This window comes from Bufo gargarizans, chromosome 8, assembly GCF_014858855.1.
Source record: "Bufo gargarizans isolate SCDJY-AF-19 chromosome 8, ASM1485885v1, whole genome shotgun sequence".
Taxonomy (NCBI): domain Eukaryota; kingdom Metazoa; phylum Chordata; class Amphibia; order Anura; family Bufonidae; genus Bufo; species Bufo gargarizans.
This window is the reverse complement of record NC_058087.1, coordinates 180,683,237-180,704,789: the sequence shown is the minus strand read 5'-3', so window position 1 is coordinate 180,704,789 and position 21,553 is coordinate 180,683,237. Positions and strand designations below refer to the sequence as shown.

At 50.2% G+C, this 21,553-nt stretch overlaps 3 protein-coding genes across 9 annotated transcripts in view; 2 read left to right on the top strand and 1 right to left on the bottom strand.

Moving 5' to 3' along the window:
* Positions 1–4,662, top strand: part of SLC9A3R2 (SLC9A3 regulator 2) — a 69,700-nt gene extending 65,038 nt beyond the window's left edge. The window contains exons 6-7 of the mRNA XM_044302865.1: positions 2,533–2,598; positions 3,491–4,662. Coding sequence (XP_044158800.1) covers positions 2,533–2,598; positions 3,491–3,649 — 225 coding nt within the window. The 3' untranslated portion in view covers positions 3,650–4,662. The remainder of the gene's footprint in view (positions 1–2,532; positions 2,599–3,490) is intronic.
* Positions 4,663–9,792: 5,130 nt separating this feature from the next.
* Positions 9,793–18,263, bottom strand: NTHL1 (nth like DNA glycosylase 1). Of its 2 annotated transcripts, XM_044304217.1 has the most exons (6): positions 18,025–18,263; positions 15,747–15,961; positions 12,129–12,299; positions 11,651–11,810; positions 10,834–10,939; positions 9,797–10,329 (listed from the first exon to the last, which is right to left on the bottom strand). In XM_044304217.1, exons 1-6 carry the CDS (start codon positions 18,110–18,112, stop codon positions 10,203–10,205), a joined length of 867 nt encoding a protein of 288 aa, XP_044160152.1. In that variant the 5' UTR covers positions 18,113–18,263; the 3' UTR covers positions 9,797–10,202. The 2 variants fall into 2 exon arrangements, with proteins under 2 accessions (XP_044160154.1, XP_044160152.1); XM_044304219.1 differs by lacking the exons at positions 15,747–15,961; positions 18,025–18,263 and adding an exon at positions 14,286–14,322 and having other exon boundaries at positions 9,793–10,329.
* Positions 18,191–21,553, top strand: part of TSC2 (TSC complex subunit 2) — a 43,888-nt gene continuing 40,525 nt past the window's right edge. For 5 of the 6 annotated variants that reach the window (XM_044304215.1, XM_044304212.1, XM_044304213.1 and 2 more), the window contains exons 1-4: positions 18,191–18,308; positions 19,820–19,978; positions 20,406–20,492; positions 21,428–21,538. In XM_044304215.1, the coding sequence (XP_044160150.1) occupies positions 19,841–19,978; positions 20,406–20,492; positions 21,428–21,538 (336 nt within the window). In that variant the 5' untranslated portion in view covers positions 18,191–18,308; positions 19,820–19,840. The remainder of the gene's footprint in view (positions 18,309–19,819; positions 19,979–20,405; positions 20,493–21,427; positions 21,539–21,553) is intronic. The other variant, XM_044304216.1, reaches the window with a different exon arrangement.

Sequence of the window (21,553 nt, the reverse complement as noted above, 5' to 3'; positions counted from 1 at the left end):
GGGAGTCGAGGAGGTGGTGTGAGAGTGGGAGACGCTAAACGTCCAGTCTGTGAGGTATGATGTGATCCAGGAGAGGGCCAGGTCACTGATGCCAAGAGATGAGAGTTTGTAACAGAAAGGGAGTGGTCGACAGTGTCAAAGGCAGCAAGGAGAAGGAGGACAGAGTAATGTTTTCTGGCTTTGGCAGTTAGTAGGTCATTGGTGACTTTGGTGAGGGCAGTCTCAGTTGAGTGGTGGGGTCGGAAGCCAGATTGTAGGTGGTCAAAGAGGGAGCAGGAGGAGAGGTGAGAGGACAGTTCAGAATGGACATGTTGCTCAAGTAGCTTTGAGGCATATGGAAGAAGTGATATGTTGTGCCATCTGTCTGTTATTCCTACTAGAAGTTATGAATGAATTGCCAGCAGCTTGCAACGAAGGTCCAGATGGGTGTTACATTCTGACTGTATCTAATGAGTGCTGCCAGTCTCAAGGACACACCTCCAGCTGGTAACACCCATCTGGACCTTCATTGCAGACTGCTGCCAATTCATTCATAACTTCTGGTAGGAATAACAGAGAGAAAGCACAGCAAAAAGTTATAAGAATAGATGCTCTAGAATTATTATTACATGGAGAATGCAAGTAGTGACTAAAGCAGACAGGTCAGGAGAGGTGATGGGTCCTCTTTAAAGGGACGGGCACTTTTATTGATCCAGTCCTAAGAACAAAATAAAACTGAGTGTTTGGTCAATCCAACACGTGCATATGACGGATTTATGCCTCCGTATTATGGACGTCTCCCAGCCTGGCCGCAGGTTTATGGACATGAACTTGAGCCGGAGTTAGGCCAGGACACACGTCCGTAATACGGGTGAAGGAATCCATCCTAAAAAATACAGATACACTAAAATTAAATCACGAAAAAGGTTCAGGGTCAGCACTAATATGGAGGCTAATTCCACAGCGAGTCATAAATAGGGACTGAACCACCAGATGAGGGTGCCAGGGAGGTAGGAGCATGAAGGCCCTCCCCAATATTCAGAATATTTGCCTGGTTGGATGGAGGTTTTTGCATCTGTGGTCCGCCTAGGACGCCGACCCTTGGCGAGGACTCTTTGTACCTACCCAGCACTGGTGTCATACAGAGGACGTCTCAAGCAGCACTTGAAGGAACTGAATTCTGCAATCTTCTTTCCTATCAGAGTCGATGGCCCAGAGGTTCTCGAGTTGTGTAATCATCAGAGCCTCGAGGCCATTGACTTCAATAGAGAAAAAAGCTAAATCCTGTTGTAATCCATCTACTGCAGCGACGTCTCCAGACCTCGTTGTGTTTGAGCGCGGTGCAGTTTCCTCCGCTGCGGGTTTTTCCCTGTGTGTCTGGGAAGTAACGAGTCTCTACACTTGTAAAGAGGAACTTGCTATTTCTGCCATATATTGAAAAGCGCCAAGTGTAAGCTCCCACCCTGCAGAATCCTGGGACCACTCCAGGCAGGAAATGTTCAGCCATTTGCCAAGGACCTGCTTATTGAGAGCGTTTGGTGTAGAAAAGCAACGTGCTCGCACTCAGCAGACAGCTTTCTGTATACCGTAGCCGAGTGTCAGGGATGAAGACTACAACCTGCTGCACAAATGATGGGAGTAATCTTTCCGCTGGAGAATTTTTTCACTCCATGGGATTGTTAGGATATTATATACATATTTCAGGTTCCTCTACCAGCTGCTGATCATGGCTGCAAGTAGCCAGTACAAGGAAGGGGGTCATTTTTGCTACTGCATTGTTAGGTGCCCATTGGGATCCATAGACGAATGTTGATTTTAGTAGCAGCATCCTCTCTATTAGCTATCCTCAGGATTCATCAGGTGTGTGACTCCCGGCAGCTGTTTGAAGAGCCCCCCTGGTAAGCGCTGTGACTTCTTAGGCCTGTGACATCACATTTATCAGTCACACGGCCTAGGAGCAGCTCAGTCCCATTCAACTGAATAGGGCTAAGATGCAATACCAAGCACAGCCACTATCCAGTGGACGGTGCTGTGCTTGGTAAGCTGCAAAGAGGCTGCCTCAAACAGCTGATCGGCAGGGGGGCCGGGGGTCAGACCCCCAACAATCTATCTATTGATGACCTGTCTTGAGAATATTGAACACCCGGAAAACCACTTTAAGGCTTCAGTCAGACACCTGTAATGCAGCTGAATTTTAGCAACCATGTTATGGCGCAAGTCCTGGCCCAATCATTGGGGTAGCAACCAGCGCTCGGGCCAGGACCTGCTGCCCTACAGTAACATTTGGCTGAAGGAGGCCTAAAGTTGATCTGAAGCCCCCAAGTCCAGTTAGGCCAACCAATTATCCAATGTATATTGGGACCTCTCGACTGCCCCCACGGGCAGAGAAGGTTAGGGCAGCTGGATTTCAACATGCCTGACTCTTTAGCATTCACCCCATTCAGAACACATGCATGCTCGGCCCGGTGTGTGTATGTGGGGAGTCTATGGCCAGCCTAAGGCTCACGTGACTTAATGCAGTACGGATGAAGACATTTTTATGTTCTTTTACAGCTCAACGGAGGCTCCTCCACTTCCTCCTCTCACAGTGATTTGCAGAGCCCCGATAAAGACTCACAGGTAAGAAAACCTTATTTTTTAGGCTACTTTCACACTCGCGTTTTGGCTTTCCGTTTGCGAGATCCGTTCAGGGCTCTCACAAGTGGTCCAAAACGGATCAGTTTGCATTCTAATGCATTCTGAATGGAAAAGGATCCGCTCAGAATGCATCAGTTCGGTCTCCATTCCGCTTTGGAGGCTGCCTGCAGCGTTTTGGTGTCCGTCTGATGAAACTGAGCCAAACGGATACGTCCTGACACACAAAGTAAGTCAATGGGGATGGGTCAGTTTTCACTGACACAATCTGGCACAGTAGAAAACGGATCTGTCTCCCATTGACTTTCAATGGTGTTCAAGACGGATCCGTCTTGGCTTTGTTAAAGATAATACAAACGGATCCATTCTGAACAGATGCAGACAGATGGTTGTATTGTCTGAACGGATCCGTCTTGGCTATGTTACAGATAATACAAACGGATCCGTTCTGAACGGATGCAGACTGTTGTATTATCTGAACGGATCCGCACAAAACGCGACAGCGCAGCTGACATTACATGGAGTCATCAGATGTCATTGTAGACTGGATCTAGGTCAGTGTGGGTACACTGACGACATGTTTGGTGACTATGATCCATACAAGGTGTCTATGACAATGCTTTACTGGACAGAAGGGGATAGGTTATCAATATCTCTCAGTAGTGCAGCCTCAGGCTTTGGGCCTGTAACATCATGCCATCATATCTCAGCCTATAAGTAAGATATTAAAAAACAGTTTTATACAGTAAAAGAGTGTAAAACAAATGGTTAAATTGTCCACTTGGTGGTGGGGACAGACGTGTCCACTTTCTGTTACTGGATATGTAATATAGAAAAGCACTGAACTAATAGTTCTCATTACCCCTTGGTGTTTCAGGCCGGTGACCTGATCCGAAAAGACCCCTTTGAAGAGAGTGGCCTACGTCTCAGCCCCACGGCGGCCGAAGCGAAAGAAAAGGCCCGCTCGAAGAGAGCCAACAAACGAGCTCCCCAAATGGACTGGAGCAAGAAACACGAAATTTTCAGCAACTTCTGATCCTCCCTCTCGGCACACGAACGGTCGGGACGAGAGCGGGGCGCAGGACTCAAACCCCTTTCTCCCCACTAAACACTGCGCGTTAACCGGAGGGCGCAGATTAAAACCAACTAACAAGAGGTCGTCACCAAACCTATATCTGTTTAACCATTTCAGCTCGGTGGCATTTTACGGCATATCATGTTGACTTAGACACTGCCAGGCCACATATTATACCCACACCAGCATCAGAGGATGGATCTGCCCATGGTGCGCTATTTGCGGGCATTACTGAGTCATGGGCGTACCCGGGGGCTTGAAGGAAAAGTCTTAACTCCTGACTGGAATTTAGACAGAAAAAGCAATGAATTGTGGGAATTGACGACAAGGACAACAGTTCTCCATTGCTAAACCAGCAGGGTTCTGGCAGCCGCATCGTCCTCCTCCTCCTGTGTTTATAAGACTGTTTCCTCATCCTGTCCTGCGGTCCCACCAAGGAATAGATGTAGGATTTCCTCCGCCAGGGACCACCGCTAGCAAAGCACTTAGGAGATCATCACCTGTAGGCAGAGTGCCCTCTAATTCACGTCCACCCTCCAGACCCCGACAAGCTAGACGTAGGTGTCATCCACGAAGAAGCATATTCTCAGTACATAAGATTGCACAATTTCTTCCAGACACAGGGCTTTGTTAACACTTTTGCTGCCAACTCCTCCTGGTAATGGAAACCAGTACCAGTACACGGTCGTCCTGCTGACAGCAGTTTATAGCGCCGTCAATACGTCTTCGTGATTATCCATTGCATTTAGTGCACAGGAGGGTTGGGGGAGGGGGGCACAGTTTGGGCCTCATGTGGAATAAGGCAGAGTGTTGCATGTCAGGCCGTCCCCAGGGGTCACACATTCCTCACTGCGGCCCAGAACCGCTGGCGCTCTCTTACCCAATCGATGTGCACATGGTTTGAGTTAAGTGAAAAAAAAAAAAAATAACAAAAGCTCAAAATCAAGTCAATCAGCCCCGGAGAGTCGGAGTAAGTGTCCCCAGGCCTTGCATAGATGCAGATATTATGGAAGTGAGACATGCATGTGGCCTAAAAAGTGATAGGCTAAACGCCAAACTACCAGACATCACCCCCCCCCATCAGTCTTGTAGATCGGGGGTGCTCAAACTAAGGCAAAACTACAACTCCCCGCATGCCCTAATAGCTGTAGGCTGTCCAGGCATACTAGGAGTTGTAGTTTTGCAACAGATCGAGGTCCGCAGGTTGGGCATCCCTGTTATAAATGATCAGCCATTTCCCCCAGGACACAAGCCTGCGTACTGGGGCAAATGACCATCATGATTCGCGGCGGGTTGGTCAGCTCTACCCCTGAAAGGTATAAAGATTATTTTTCCCATACTAAGGTAAGCCCCCCTCCCCCCTCAAAATCAAATGAAGTGCTTCCTCCCTCCCCCACTCTAGATAGTCTTTAAGGGTAGGTTCACACAGAGGTTTTTTGGAGGAGGTTTTGAGGCAGCTTTTTAGTCAAAGTTAGAAATGGATTCAGCCTGTGTACAAGTCCTTCCTCTTTATTTCTGATTTCTTTCGAACCCACTTTTGGCTGAAAAACCTCCCCCAAAAAGTGTGATCAAAAAATTCCAAAACCATGAGGCCAGTTTGCGTTCACTGAAAAATCCAGCCTGGGTGGCTAGGGTTGAGCTGTCAGGGTAGTAAGCCTGTATGCATAGGCCGAAGTTTAATGCACGGCCCTAGACACTCTCTCAATCTAATTAAAAAAAGAGTGTCATTTAACCCTGCGGCACGCTAATACCTCGTATGTCCCGGATTAACAAGCCGGCGAGATCACGTCGTCCATTTGAAAGCTCCTCTTAGAAACTATATAGGCCTTAAGCTGACCCAGGAATGCAGTTTTAATCACGTCAGAGGGGATTAGGTAGATTCCGGCCAAATAAAATAATATCTTTTACAATAATTCTCCATGGAAAAATAACAAGGACAGAAAAAGTTTCCTTCTTTCAAATGTTTCTAGAAGCGATACAGCCCCCTAGTGGCCATAATGGAAAATGCCCAATTTCTGCAAGTCGGGGAAAACACATTGGCCAATAAAATGTGTAATGTAATCTTTATTATTCAGCCTGTTAAATATCACATTCCCTACGATTCTCAGATTACAATCGAGGAGTTGGAGGAAGACGTATAGTAAAGGGTTTTCTGATGATAACTCCAGATTTCACACTGACCCTTCAAATGAACCGTCACTGCAGATGTAGTTACAGGACCTTCGTGTGATTGCACAATTTTCGGTCTTATGTTGACCACGTGTTGCTGCAGCTGCTTGATTTGTAATGTAACCAGTAGGGATGGAAGGTCTGAACAATGTGCAAAAAAACCACAAAAAACAACAACTTTGTAAATGATGAACATTCCAGTATGATTTTTGTTCGGAGATTTTAGGACAGTACTCTGCGGAGGTGCGGGTTTATTAACACACACATGTCCATTCAGCAGCCCACAGACCCACTGCATACCGTAATATCTACTGCGGCAGTGACTTAGTCCGTTTTAGGCCTCATGCACACAAACGTTCCGTGCAGTGGGGACCATCTGTGCGGCTGCCTCAGCCATGATACGGTGTGCACACGACGGGTGCCTATATATAGCGGACCAGCTGTTTGCAGACCGTAATATGGACTTTGCCGGGCAACGGCCCTGTGATCGAGGCCTTAGCTATAGACCCCACATGGCATTTGAGATGAGCTCGGTCCCATCTTCAGGTTCAGCCTGGTAGCATTGTTCAGCATTCCACTCAGTCCTGATCCCATCACAGCACTGAGCTTGGTCCAATGGCCGAGCTTGGTCCTGTGACTGGATGTTTGCACTGAGCCTGTTCCGTGGCTCAGTGTTCCAGTCAAGCTTAGTCCCAGTCTTGATCTCATTACTGAACTTGGTCCCATGTCTCCGCTTTCAGGCTGAGCTTGGTCTAAGGCTGGGTTCACACCTGAGCGTTTTACAGCGCGTTCCTACGCGCTGTAAAATGCTCAACAAGGAGAAACCAATGATTCCCTATGGGAATGGTTCTCACCTGGGCGTTTTACAGCGCGTACGATCGCGCTGTAAAACGCCCGACGCCCCAAGAAGTACAGGAGCTTCTTTGGGGCGTCTTGTCGCGCGTTCCCGTACATAGACTTTCGGGAACGCGCGACAACGGGCGTTCGCTTGTCTCTGTATGCGCGATTGCAAACGCCCGTACAATCGCGCATACAGAGCGCTCCATCGCGAACGCTCAGGTGTGAACCCATCGTAATGGATCAGCTTTCAGGCTGAGCTTGTTCCCGTAATTTGGTGTTTGTGCTGAGCTTGGTCCAGTGGCTCAGCTTATGTCTCACGGCTCAGAATTCGAATTGAACTTCATCCCATGGCTTAGCAAGGGTTAAGCTCGGTCCCATCACAGAAATAGGTTGAACTCAATTCCACATTCCGCTTCGGACAGATGCCACCACACTGTAGTCATCATCCTGGCTTGACTTGGATCCCATCCTTCTGCATTTTCCTCAGAACGATCTAGACTGAACTTTGGCCATTATATGGAAAGTTTCTGGAAGGTGACCAGATGCCACCGCTCTAGGTATCGTTATGTAAAGACTAGACGTATGTAGTGGCACTTTAGAAATTAAGGAACCGGAGTTGTGGATATCGGGGCCCATCCTCCTCCACCGACCCCTCCTTAATAACACCGAGGTGCTCGATGGAAAGGGTCTAGAACGTGGACTGAAGCACGGAGACGGCATGTTACGCACACAGACTGACACATGAAGGATGTAGCTGTCGGAGCTGGATGTAGCTCTCGATTGTATTTTTAACAAACCAATGGATTTTTTTTTATGGACGTAGAATTATTTTAAGCGTTTTAAAACCTGACCACTATGGCTGAAATGTGCCTGGCTAATGCCACTCTATATGACACCACATCTCATCAGCATGGCAGGCGCTGATGCTGCCCCCTGCTGGTCGAATCAGAGGTCTGCTGTATAGTTTTGTATGACGGACAGATTTATTATAAAAAAAAATTGGATTGGCGCGATAGATCGGAGACCTCTGCGCTGCACACGGCCATGAAGCTGCTTATATGTAGCTCTGTTTGGAATCATATTTTTGTACTTTTAAACCTGTAATTATGTAAGGCACATATCTGATAGCATTTATCTATGACACAAGACATATTGTAAACTGCTATGTGCTTAATAAAGGCTTTCCCAAGTACGCGTCTGTCATTGTGCGACGAGGAACCTGAAGCATAGGCTATCCTGCCCTGAATGCCGCCATCAGACACATCACTGAATGCCGTGATCTCCCAGCACAGGGCTGCGGCATAACGTAGATGGTCAATCATATCTCCCTCCAGTAACTCCTTTCCTTTGATCCTAATTTCTCTCATATTACAGTGAAAAAAGGGGGAAAAAAATGAATATCTGTGTCCTGGGACATCAGCTGTGTCACCCCTCCTCCTCCTAAGTGTAAGACAAATGGCTGCAGCAGGAGCCTCCCCCCCTCTGGTCTGCAGCAGGAGCCTCCCCCCTCTGGTCTGCAGCAGGAGCCTCCCCCCTCTGGTCTGCAGCAGGAGCCTCCCCCCCTCTGGTCTGCAGCAGGAGCCTCCCCCCTCTGGTCTGCAGCAGGAGCCTCCCCCCTCTGGTCTGCAGCAGGAGCCTCCCCCCCTCTGGTCTGCAGCAGGAGCCTCCCCCCCTCTGGTCTGCAGCAGGAGCCTCCCCCCCTCTGGTCTGCAGCCCCCGCATATAAAAAAACTAAACGTGCCCTAATAGGACGGGGACTGTCTTGATGGGACAACTCCTGATCTTGTGTATTAAATAGAGCATTATACGACATCATGAAGATATAATAGACACTTTTATTTACAATATAGAAATATATACCGTACAATACAAAAATCATAGACCCGTCACTTCTCCTGACATGCCTGTTTTAGTGACACCCCATGTAAGCAGCATCTATTCTTATGACTCTATGTTGTGCCATTCCTCTCTTATTCCTGCTAGAAGTTATGAATGAATTGCCGGCAGTCTGCAATGAAGGTCCAGCAGGGTGTTACCAGTTGGGGGTGTGTCTCTACGCAGTCTGATATCCAATCAGTGCTGCCAGTGTCAGGCTGTGGGGGACACACCCTCAATTGGTAACACCCAACTGGACCTTTGTTTGCAAAGCTCTAGCAATTCATTCATAACTTCTAGCAGGAATAAGAGAGGAATAGAGCGATAAGAATAGATACTCCGGATTTGTTTTTACAAGTCACTAAAACAGACACACAGAGATGTGGTCTGTATATTGTGATAGTAATGCCCGTTTCACATCTGCGTTAGGGCATGAATTTATGCCGGCCGGGCCCGTGCTGCGGACAACAAACTGCACCGCAAAAAAGTAACGCATGCACCACTTTTTTGTAGTGCGGAGGCACAGACGTAAACCCCACAGAAGCACTCCGTAGTGCTTTTGTGGAGTTCCGTGCCTCTGTTCCGCACCACACCTTCCAGATTGCGGACCCATTCAAGTGGAATGGGTCCACATCTGTGATGCGGTGCAAAAACGACTGGGGCCCGTATATTGCGGACCACAATACAGGCCCGGTCGACACTCCGGTTCGTATGCATGAGCCCTTAAACAGTATTTGTCCGGCCGCTTCTCGCTTGCAGCCGAATCTCCGCCTGTCCCCATTATAGTGAATAGGGCTGGACGGAATTCCGGCAGCGCATGGTTGCGCCCGGCAGGGTGTTCCGGCCAGATCTGCTTAAGGCCCCTTTCACACGAGCCGCGGGTGCAATGCGTGACGGGAACGCAAACCACCCGTCACTGAATCCTGACCCATTCATTTTAATGGGTCTGTGTACATGAGCGTTTTTTGTCACGCATCAGTTCTGCGTTGCGTGAAAATCGCAGCATGTTCTATAGTCTGTGTTTTTCACGCAGCCCCGGCCCCTTAGAAGTGAATGGGGCTTCAGTGAAAAACGCATTGTATCCGGAAGCAAGTGCGGGTGCGATGCGTTTTTCACTGATGGTCGCTAAGAGATGTTGTTTGTAAACCTTCAGTTTTATTATCACGCGCGTGAAAAACGCATTGCACCTGTGCGGAAAAAACTGAACGCAATTGCAGACAAAACTGACTGAACTTGCTTGCAAAATGGTGCAAGTTTCACTGAACGCACCCGGACCTAATCCGTCACGCTCGTGTGAAGGATGAGACCTAATGCAGATGTGAACCCGGCCTAAATTGTCCTCTCCGGATGATCCCTTTTTGCTAAAGGCGAGGACCACCAGCAATCTCTGTAGAGAGACATGGCAGCAACTGTTCTATCAGCCTGCAGCGCCCCCACAGGGAGAATAAGGCATCACAGTTTTCATTAAAATCAATGGGCTCCTTGTGTTTGGCCTTCCAGAGCAAGTGGCACATTTGGCTAATATCTGAGGGTCCTACTGGCCCCCGATGTTAACTTACTGACGTCCCCTTGTAAATGTAAGTAACTGGAATCTTTTTGAACTCGTGGCATCCAAGACGATTCACCTCCATCACTTCTTTTTAGTTGCCCCAGGACAGATGTCTCTGTTTAGGCAGTCAGAGCACCGGGGGGACACAGGGAGGCAAACCTGCTGCCCAAAACCGACTAGTAGCCAATTGATTTCGCTCCAGAGATCTCTATGGACACAAAGAGGCCAAATATAAGAAATGATGAGCGTTAATAACTGAGGAACAGGGGCATTTAGACCCTGGATTACCGCACTCTGATGTTGGGGTATTTTTCTTCTATCAATGCAAACTGAGTCTCCTCCAGATGAAAGAAAACTGTCTCTAGCGCCACCTATAGGTAACTGCCCCGTAAGCCAATGTCCGGCCCATTACAGGGGTGGCCACCTTTGGGTGCAGGTCCCTAATTTAGATAGTTTTTTTCCCCCGGTATTCCCTATACCTTCCAAGACTTCTATCCTCACTAATATTAGAACACAAGTCACTTGCTGCCCACAAGGTCATAAAACGTATCTTCTGAAATACTCTGTGCTGCTGTGGCCATTCTCTTCCTAACTTTCACTATGTGACCTCACTTTTCTTCACCCCGCCCCCCCTTTAGATCTCAAAGCTTCCTTCCAGCAAGGGGTTTGCCAGGACGGGTATGCGGCAATTTATAACCAGCTGGACCCTCACCTTGGCAGCCAGTCCTCGAGGGCCACACGAGTGTCTTCAGGGGTCTTGGTTTCTTTTTTCACCCACTTCAGTCTGTTGGAAATACGATGTACATGAGTGTCCACACCTGAGGGGACAGGAGGTTGTCACCACCCCGCATTCAATACATAGAAGTAATGCAGGTCTTTCTAAAACTGTGCCATACGCAGGTGGTGTGTGGTATTGCATCTCAGCCCCATTCACTGCAATGGACCCGAGCTGCACAGACAACCCGTGGACAGGGGTGGCGCCGTTTATGGAAGAAAGCAGCCATGTTTTTCTAATCCTGGAAAATTCCTGGGGTTTCTGGACCATTGGGTGCTAGATTAATGGAGTGCACACAGTGGGTGAAAGCCTGGGTATACAATTATGATGGGATCTAGGAGTAACTGATAAGTGACCTCAGGGGTTTCCAGGATTTTAGTATCGATGACCTCCCCTTAGGATAGTCCATCAATATGAGTTTGGTTCGGGTCCGACACACGAGCTGTTTAAAGACCTTGCGGTGCTTGAACAAGCGCTATGATCTCCGTTATTTACCAGACACAGTGCCATACATCCTGTAGTGGCTGCGTGTGGTACTGCAGCTCCATCCCATTCAAGTGAATGTGACAGATCACTGCCGAACACAGCCCCTGAAGAATGTACGGCAGTGTGCCGGGTAAACAGTGACGAGGCCGAGTGCCACTGCCCCTTTAAGCAGGGTGGTAGGTCATCAGTACCCACACAACCTCTGTAAAACGGAAACCGTCAGTAAAGGAACCTCCCGACGGCAGTGATCAAGATCCATTATCCTTACCAATCCCAGACACCTTGTTCCAGGCAATGTCCATAATCAGATGAGCCATTTTAGGTCCCACCCCAGGAAGCTTCACCAGCTCTGCTACATTATCGGGAATGTCACCGCCGTACTGCTCCTGAAGTATCTCCGTCGTCTTCTTGATGTATTTCACCTTGTTCTATGGTAAGAAAACAGGATGTCAAGATTATGGGGGTTGTCCTGTCCAGTCAACCCATTCTCTGGACAGGTTCAAGCAGCTGAGAAGCCAAAACTGTAGGTGCCATCGTCTGCGGAAGCTGCTGACAGCCATATATTACTCTAGGAGACATGTGGTACTACCTGGTGCCCATTCCAGTACATGGCTGACCTTCCTAAACCTGATCATGAGGGGTCACTCCTCGCAGTGTTCTCCGCTCCAGCTTCATTCAGAGAGATTCAATAAAAGATCACCACTACGCCTCCATCAATGATGGGTGCAGTTGTGTCAGTCAGTCACCTTCCAGAATCCCACAGGATAGATGAGTTTCCCCAGCGTCTCCTCATCGGTCTCCAGGATCCTGCCCACAGTCAGGCCATGTTCTTTTAGTCTGGTCATGGCTGCTGAGGTCACCTGGTCCTTCGTCTGGCTGGACAGCATCAAGGACAGCAGAACCTGGTAGCGCATCACCTATGAAGCAACACATGGGACCATTACTACTCTAAATGATCAGGTGGTATTCATTAAGCCCCCCCCCCGACAAGACTTCATGTCCGAAATGAGGGGCCGAAGCCTATGAACGCCTCAATGCAAAAAGTAAGGGGGCAAGGAAACTGTTGAAGGCTCATGTGCGGGGTGCAAGCCCTGAGCACCTCCAGCTTGAAGCAACCGTACAGAGCATCATGAGCGCTTCTAAGTGCGTGCCGGTCCTTCCCCCGTTTATCCCCAAATAACCCCCACCCCACTCTGTCCTTCATCAGCCATCCATAATCTTGCCTCAGTGTGAAAGCTGCTTACTTGGCCCACGCAGCTAAGGGCTCACGCACACGACTGTTGGCTTTTTTTTATTTATTTTTTATCTGTAAAACACGGATAATGGCCGCGTGCATTCTGACTTTTGCGGAACGGAACGGCCGGCCCCTAATAGAACAGTACTATCCTTGTCTGTAATGCGGACAATAATAGGAAACGTTCTATTGTTTTGCCGAACGGACACGGAATGTACACAGTGCGATTTCCGGGTTTTTTTTGCGGCCACATTGAAGTGAATGGTTCCGCAAAAACAAATGGAATGGACACGGAAAAAAAAATATATGTTCCTGTGCATGAGCCTCTTTCTGTAGATAGGAGCGGGTCTCAGAGGTGGGACCCGCACCTTTCTAATACTGATGGCATCTACTAGCGATATGCCACCAATGCCCCTGATGGTAAAAATCCCTTTTAAAAGGGCATCTAATGTCTCAGAAAACTTTTGACATGTCGCATGATCAGTTGGGTTCCGGGTGCCGAGACCCCCATCGATAGCTGAAATGAAGAGGAAGAAGTGCTCAGTTGCGGTCCCTTAGCCTCCATCGGTCCTATCGAGCACAGTCCATCCCAACCAAATGGGCTCAGCTTCTACTCCTCCATTTCAGCAACTGGTGGGTGCAGACGTGGACTGGGAACTTAAAGGGTTGTAGGCGGGTGCAAATTGGGAGGAGCCGGGGCGACACAAGTAAGCAAGGCCAGTAATACCGTATTGCAGCACAAAATACCGCCCCAGTAAAACGAAATATCACAGTGCAGCAATCACCCTTCTGAGGACGGAGATCAGGAGGGCACCTGGCGGGTGTATTAATTAATGCTTAGATCATCGGATCCCTATGTAGACGACCGGAGGCCGTGAAGAGGGCTCAGGCAGCCCCTTGGAGAAATTTTCCACTGGGGTCTATGGCCAGTCTGCCGTCTTAGCACCCAGTTCTTTTCACATGTCAAAACATTGGATGTCCCAAAAGTCTGATAGGCTCAGGTCCCACTCCTACCTGAAGGATGGGGGCCCCGTACATGGAAACCAGTCCACGCTCTCTCTATTCACTGCTATGGGACTTCCAAAAACAGCCAAGCAAGCACACCTCTGCTTCTCCAGCTCCACCAGTGCTAAACGAGGGCAGACATTTAAAGCATAGCCCAAGATACTGGACACCTACCATGTACAGCAGATGGTGCCCCATACATAAGGTGCCCATAAGTCCCGGCACCTCGTATCCACAGCTTTTATTGGGGTCATACATACACGTGGATTACTTTTATGGGATTTTACTGGCATTCCAGCATAGGAGCCCATAAAGGCCGACATCTGCTGCAAGGTATCTTCAAACACGCCGAGAAATTACACACAGGCTTCCAGCTCGTTTGGAAAATGCATCCCTTTCTAGGAGCCGTCAGGGCATGCTGGGAGTTATAGTTTCCAAATGGCTGGAGTGTCACAGTTTGGGGATCTAACCTTCACACCGCAGAGGGGCCAATGACATGCCCATCTCTCAGCACCTGGCACAAGTGCTGCCCTCCCTGTGCCAGTTCCCACCATCTGCTTGGAAGATGTGCGCTTTCCCGACACAGGTCCCCCCACCCCCTGGGGCTAAAAAAAGAACCTACTGGAAGATTAAAGGGTTTACATAGCCCCCACCTCCCCCTTACCTTTCACGTGTCCTTTTATAGCATGCCAGGCTTAACTTCTACAATTCTAGATAGACAAGTAAAATCTAGAGAACCCCTTTAAGCAGAATAATAATAACACATCCTGGGTTCTACACATTTCAAGTTTCCAATAGGCAGAGGTTGGACGTGTACTGCCATCTAGTGGTCACTGACGGTAACACATTTTTATTTTTAAGCATAAAGCAGGTTTTACCTCCAAAGTAGTACAGTGAAGTAGCCAACTAACAGACAGCCTATTAAGCCCTGCCACCAGCTCCCATACCTGGAGACCATAGTTCAACCTCAGACGGCCATAGCAGCCCGACACCCTCCAGTCACTACTTGGGCATAGGCAATGGGATGTCAAGGTGTCGTCGTCGACATTGATGGCGGCATCTAAGGGGTTAAACAGACGGGCTGGAAACCAGCTCTGCTCCCGGGTGTTGCAGCAGGAGCCCACCTGTATACCAGTCAGCCCCGGCTTCACATGCAATGTAAGGGTACAATCCACTGTGGGCAGATCTGCGGAGCAGGGCCTCTTTGACATGTATGTGAATCGCAGAGCTGTGCTGTCCATGGACTGTTCACGTATCCACTGACTTTAAAGGGCATCTGTCAGCAGTTTTGTACCTATGACACTGGCTGACCTGTTGCACGTGAAATTGGCAGCTGAAGGCATCTGTGTTGGTCCTATGTTCATATGTGCCCACATTGCTGAGAAAAATAAAGTTTTAATATATGCAAATGAGCCTCTAGGAGCAACGGGGGCGTTACCGTTACACCTAGAGGCTCTGCTTTCTCTGCAGCACCTTCTCCACTTTGATTCACAGGATCGGGTGTGATCACCTTTACAATGCCTGGTCGCAGCAGTTGCAGAGAGAGCAGAGCCTCTAGGTGTAATGGAAACGCCCCCGTTGCTCCTAGAGGCTCATTTGCATATAATAAAATATCACTTTTCTCAGCAATGCGGGCACATATGAACATGGGACCAACACAGATGCCTTCAGCTGCCAAGCGCACATGTAACAGGTCTGCCAGTGTCATAGGTACAAAACTGCTGGCAGATGCCTTTAATGTGTGCGTTCACAGTGGTTTACCACGATCCGTGCAGACATCACGCACTACTAAGGTCCGTGATTACAGATCCCTCACACACATTATGGTCCCTGAAAACCGAGTGACGCCATCCATGTTTGGTCTGTGGTTTTCACGGATCAATGCTGGAAGATGCTTTGGAAACTAGTTTTCAGCCCAGTAGTGACACACGGACGACTGAAAATCACGGAACCGAGGATCGATCGCAGACTGTCACGGACGTCGAGGGTCGCGAGAAAGGGACATTGCTAAAGTGAGTCAAAGAACCGCGCCGCCTTTATCACAGCGCTTGCGCCATTTCTGCACCTTGTAAATTTAGTCTTCCTATGGCACCAGTAATAAGTACCCCGCTGCGATGTCGGATACCTGCGGCTCTGCCTTCTGGTCAAAACACTTTTCTGCCCCCATCTGATCCACGGGGGCGTCGCGGCCGCTCCTCATCTGCCGGATGTTCTCCAGTTGTTTCCTCCAGTTCTTCGGTTCCCACTTGAGCTTCTTGTCCATGCCGTCCGCCGCCTCATATTCCACCGCTATCCGTCTCTTACCGCCTGCCGCTCTTGAGGACCCGGCCTTAACCTGGGCTGAAAAGAAATCATGGTGGATTAGAAGAAGGGTTTACCCCGCATCAAGAAATTCAGAATGATGACCAAGTAGTCCACAGGTCTCTTCTACTGGGACGTGTGACGCCATACACCTCCTGCAGCCCCCTGGTAGACGCGTGACGTCATACGTAAAACGCATCAGGATCTTGCTTTACGACATGCTGAAAAGGACTGGGTAGGGGGCGTGGCTAAACTATTTACAATGGTTGCACCAAATTTGGTGCAAATGATTGGTTCCCATGTGGTGCAGCGCCATCCAGTGGTCAAAATGTCTAATACATGATCCCATATATATATATATATACAGTACAGACCAAAAGTTTGGACGCACCTTCCTCATTCAAAGAGTTTTCTTTATTTTCTTGACTATGAAAATTGTAGATTCACACTGAAGGCATCAGAACTATGAATTAACACATGTGGAATTATATACATAACAAAAAAGTGTGAAACAACTGAAAATATGTCATATTCTAGGTTCTTCAAAGTAGCCACCTTTTGCTTTGATTACTGCTTTGCACACTCTTGGCATTCTCTTGATGAGCTTCAAGAGGTAGTCACCTGAAATGGTCTTCACTTCACAGGTGTGCCCTGTCAGGTTTAATAAGTGGGATTTCTTGCCTTATAAATGGGGTTGGGACCATCAGTTGCGTTGTGGAGAAGTCAGGTGGATACACAGCTGATAGTCCTACTGAATAGACTGTTAGAATTTGTATTATGGCAAGAAAAAAGCAGCAGTAAAGAAAAACGAGTGGCCATCATTACTTTAAGAAATGAAGGTCAGTCAGTCCGAATAATTGGGAAAACTTTGAAAGTGTCCCCAAGTGCAGTCACAAAACCCATCAAGCGCTACAAAGAAACTGGCTCACATGCGGACCGCCCCAGGAAAGGAAGACCAAGAGTCACCTCTGCTGCGGAGGATGAGTTCATCCGAGTCACCAGCCTCAGAAATCGCAGGTTAACAGCAGCTCAGATTAGAGACCAGGTCAATGCCACCCAGAGTTCTAGCAGCAGACACATCTCTAGAAGAACTGCTAAGAGGAGACTGTGTGAATCAGGCCTTCAAGGTAGAATATCTGCTAGGAAACCACTGCTAAGGACAGGCAACAAGCAGAAGAGACTTGTTTGGGCTAAAGAACACAAGGAATGGACATTAGACCAGTGGAAATCTGTGCTTTGGTCTGACGAGTCCAAATTTGAGATCTTTGCTTCCAACCACCGTGTCTTTGTGCGACGCAGAAAAGGTGAACGGATGGACTCTACATGCCTGGTTCCCACCGTGAAGCATGGAAGAGGAGGTGTGATGGTGTGGGGGGGCTTTGCTGGTGACACTGTTGGGGATTTATTCAAAATTGAAGGCATACTGACCCAGCATGGCTACCACAGCATCTTGCAGCGGCATGCTATTCCATCCGGTTTGCGTTTAGTTGGACCATCATTTATTTTTCAACAGGATAATGACCCCAAACACACCTCCAGGCTGTGTAAGGGCTATTTGACCATGAAGGAGAGTGATGGGGTGCTGCGCCAGATGACCTGGCCTCCACAGTCACCGGACCTGAACCCAATCGAGATGGTTTGGGGTGAGCTGGACCGCAGAGTGAAGGCAAAAGGGCCAACAAGTGCTAAGCATCTCTGGGAACTCCTTCAAGACTGTTGGAAGACCATTTCAGGTGACTACCTCTTGAAGCTCATCTAGAGAATGCCAAGAGTGTGCAAAGCAGTAATCAAAGCAAAAGGTGGCTACTTTGAAGAACCTAGAATATGACATATTTTCAGTTGTTTCACACTTTTTTGTTATGTATATAATTCCACATGTGTTAATTCATAGTTTTGATGCCTTCAGTGTGAATCTACAATTTTCATAGTCATGAAAATAAAGAAAACTCTTTGAATGAGAAGGTGTGTCCAAACTTTTGGTCTGTACTGTATATATGTATTATGCACTATATTCCGCAGCGCTTTACAGACATTAGCATCCAACGTCCCCAGTGGGGCTCACAATCTAAGGTATATCCCCCCTTGTGTAATGTCCACCATACCTGCCGCCTGCTCCTTGGGCTCAGCCTTCCGGCTCTTTCCCCCTCCCAGTATCTTCCTCCCGCTTCTGGTCACCCTTCCAGCGCTCATCGTCCCTCCACATGCTCCTGTAAACCCGCCAGAACTACATCTCCCAGCAGCCCCTTCTTCCGGGATGCAGCATGTGACCTCGGCGGTGGGCGGGGCCAGGGACTGAAAGGGGGCGGCGCTTGCAGGCCCTGAAGCCGTGAGCTGAAGTAGAGAACTGGCTGGACGTCCGGGTGACAGGAGGGCGGCTGAGCTCCAGGTCCGACCGGGGGCGTCCTGTGGGGGGTGATAGAACGGGGGATGCTGGGGGTTGTTGTAGTGCTTTGGCTCGCGCCTGTTTCCGCAGTGTCTGCGCCTGTTCAGGGTTGTTTACGTTGTGTTCCACAGTGCAGTTAGTAGGAAGTGAGCGCTGTGCACATTATGTTGCGTTACGTTGCAGTTATTAGGGTCACAAATCCGCCCTTCTGCGTGTTCTGCAACCTGTGGCCCACTGACGGGCGTATAACTACAATTCCCAGCATGTCCAGCTGCTGCGCCGCCACTTGGCGTCGGTCCCCCAGCTGCAGCGCCGCCTCTTGGCGTCGGTCCTCCAGCTGCTGCGCCGCCTCTTGGCGTCGGTCCTCCAGCTGCAGCGCCGCCTCTTGGCGTCGGTCCTCCAGCTGCAGCGCCGCCTCTTGGCGTCGGTCCTCCAGCTGCAGCGCCGCCTCTTGGCCTCGGTCCCCCAGCTGCAGCGCCGCCTCTTGGCGTCGGTCCCCCAGCTGCAGCGCCGCCTCTTGGCGTCGGAACCCCCAGCTGCAGCGCCGCCTCTTGGCGTCGGTCCTCCAGCTGCAGCGCCGCCTCTTGGCCTCGGTCCTCCAGCTGCAGCGCCGCCTCTTGGCCTCGGTCCCCCAGCTGCAGCGCCGCCTCTTGGCGTCGGTCCCCCAGCTGCAGCGCCGCCTCTTGGCGTCGGAACCCCCAGCTGCAGCGCCGCCTCTTGGCGTCGGTCCCCCAGCTGCAGCGCCGCCTCTTGGCGTCGGTCCCCCAGCTGCAGCGCCGCCTCTTGGCGTCGGTCCCCCAGCTGCAGCGCCGCCTCTTGGCGTCGGTCCTCCAGCTGCAGCGCCGCCTCTTGGCGTCGGTCCTCCAGCTGCAGCGCCGCCTCTTGGCGTCGGTCCCCCAGCTGCAGCGCCGCCTCTTGGCGTCGGTCCTCCAGCTGCAGCGCCGCCTCTTGGCGTCGGTCCCCCAGCTGCAGCGCCGCCTCTTGGCGTCGGTCCTCCAGCTGCAGCGCCGCCTCTTGGCGTCGGTCCTCCAGCTGCAGCGCCGCCTCTTGGCGTCGGTCCTCCAGCTGCAGCGCCGCCTCTTGGCGTCGGTCCCCCAGCTGCAGCGCCGCCTCTTGGCGTCGGTCCCCCAGCTGCAGCGCCGCCTCTTGGCGTCGGTCCCCCAGCTGCAGCGCCGCCTCTTGGCGTTGGTCCCCGAGCTGCTGCGCCGCCTCTTGGCGTCGGTCCTCCAGCTGCTGCGCCGCCTCTTGGCGTCGGTCCTCCAGCTGCAGCGCCTCCTCTTGGCGTCGGTCCTCCAGCTGCTGCGCCGCCTCTTGGCGTCGGTCCAACAGCTGCTGCGCCCCCTTTTGGTTTTTGCCCTAGGCATGCTGGGGATTGTAGTTTCCCTGCAGCTGGACAACCACTAATTCCCATTAGGCCATAGATTTCCCTGACTGGTCCCAGTATACTCTCTGTGGTTGTATAATACTCCCTATACGTGCCTCCACCGTGACGCGGTTTGTTTTTCTTCTCGCAGGGCCCCCCAACCCCTGCAGCCATGGCAAGACAAATGGGCCGAGACCCCGGCCTGAAGGAGAAGGTGAAAATGTTCCTGGGCCTGGGACCATCACGTGGAAAGTCCAAGCACTCCGAGTGGCGGCAGCCGGAGTACATCATCACCGCCGAGCTGCTGAAAGTGAGGGAAAGACCCTTAGTTATGGGCCTGAGGCTGCACTACTGAGTCACGCTGATGGCATTCTTTGTTATCATGGATCGGACCTAAGTCACCATCTCCATCAGTGTCTACATCCTACTTGCATGGCGGCAGACATGTCACCATGGCGACCCATTTTGTCGTCAGAATCTCTCAGTAGTCGGCCCAAAGCCTGAGGCTGCAATCATATCTCTGCGCAAAAAATAGACCGTATATAAGGGGCCTTATTTATCAAAACGGTCTTTCCAAAAAGTAACCCTGTTGCCCATAGCAACCAATCACAACTCGGCTTTCATAAAAATGGCGCTCAAAAACCGGACGCTGCGCTGTGATTGGTTGGCCCTGGATTTATACGCGTGTTCACATTTGACTTTTTTTTATTTTATTTTTTTTCTTCACTGCCTTCCAGGAGCTGAGTCCAGAGAGCGCGCTGAGCATTCGCGTCCGGGCCATGAATCAAATCTGCGAGCTGGCAAAAACCAAAAAATTTGAGGATGTAAGTGCGCGCCGCGAACAGACCCCTCTTTTATGTCAGTGCTGTGAGAGCGAAGCTGCAGGGTAAAGCAAGGAGTTGAGGATTATGGCATCCGTCTGTGCGGTAATAGAAATATTTTTCCGGGGAGCTGGTTGGTGCAGTTGGTTTGTCCTTGCTCACACGGCAGCAAAGAGGAGCTGCAGGGTAAAGCATGGAGCAGCAATTGCTTTTTCCTCTCATGGCTGGTTTCGGACTACCTGAGACTCCAGTAGGCGATGCAGATAGGCTGGAGTCACTGTGCTGGCCGCAGTAATCGCCTGTGGGTTACCGCTAAGTGCCGTGCTGCACCTGTACTGGCACTGCACAGCAATAAGTGGTACCAGTTTTTTTGGCAGGCGGATCAACAAAAACCAGCAGGTTCCTGGTCGTGAAGGGAGATGGCTGCCTTCCTCACTTCTATAGCTAAGGACGTCACAGGGGGCGCTCTCTTCTCTGTGCAGAGCAGGGACTTGTCTAAGTGATGCCGTGCATTAGGCCTGTCAGTGTAAAACTGACAGGCATCCTGTTAGATCCTGCCCAGGGGTTTAATAGGTATATACACACACACACTGCCGACCTTTGGGCCTTCATTAGGCCCCTGGCTATTTGGGCAGTGGCACCCAGTGGTCACCTTGCTGGGATGCTGATGGGCTGTCAGATAATGAGGGGGGAAGGGCGGCCTCCTTCCAACAGTGTAGGTGCTGTGGTCAGTATTGAGTGCTGCATCTAAAGGGCTAAACAGACAGGACCAGGGATATGGGGTGTGCACAGTTCCCGCGGCATCACCATGACATACTATTACGTGGGCGCACAAGAACGATGAATGTAGTAGTACTTGGCAGGACAGGGTTAAACTGAATGCTTTGTTGGTAATTTCCCCAATTTGCTGCTTTCTTCTTCTCTCCATATGACTCCAGCACGCAGTGGAAGCAATCTGGACATCCATCGTGGATCTGCTGGAACCCGATCAACCAGCAGAGGGCAGACACAACGTCCTCAACCTACTGAAAAGCCTCATCGTAGGACAGGTAGCAGACTCACTA

Excerpts from the sequence above, each read along its gene's own strand:
- NTHL1 (XM_044304217.1), bottom strand. The coding sequence starts at position 18,112 with ATGAGCGCTGGAAGGGTGACCAGAAGCGGGAGGAAGATACTGGGAGGG. Across the intron at positions 11,811-12,128 it reads ATCCTGTGGGATTCTGGAAG|AACAAGGTGAAATACATCAA; the intron begins GTGACTGACTGA and ends TTCTTACCATAG. Across the intron at positions 10,330-10,833 it reads CTCGAGGACTGGCTGCCAAG|AGATCTCTGGAGCGAAATCA; the intron begins GTGAGGGTCCAG and ends TTGTGTCCATAG.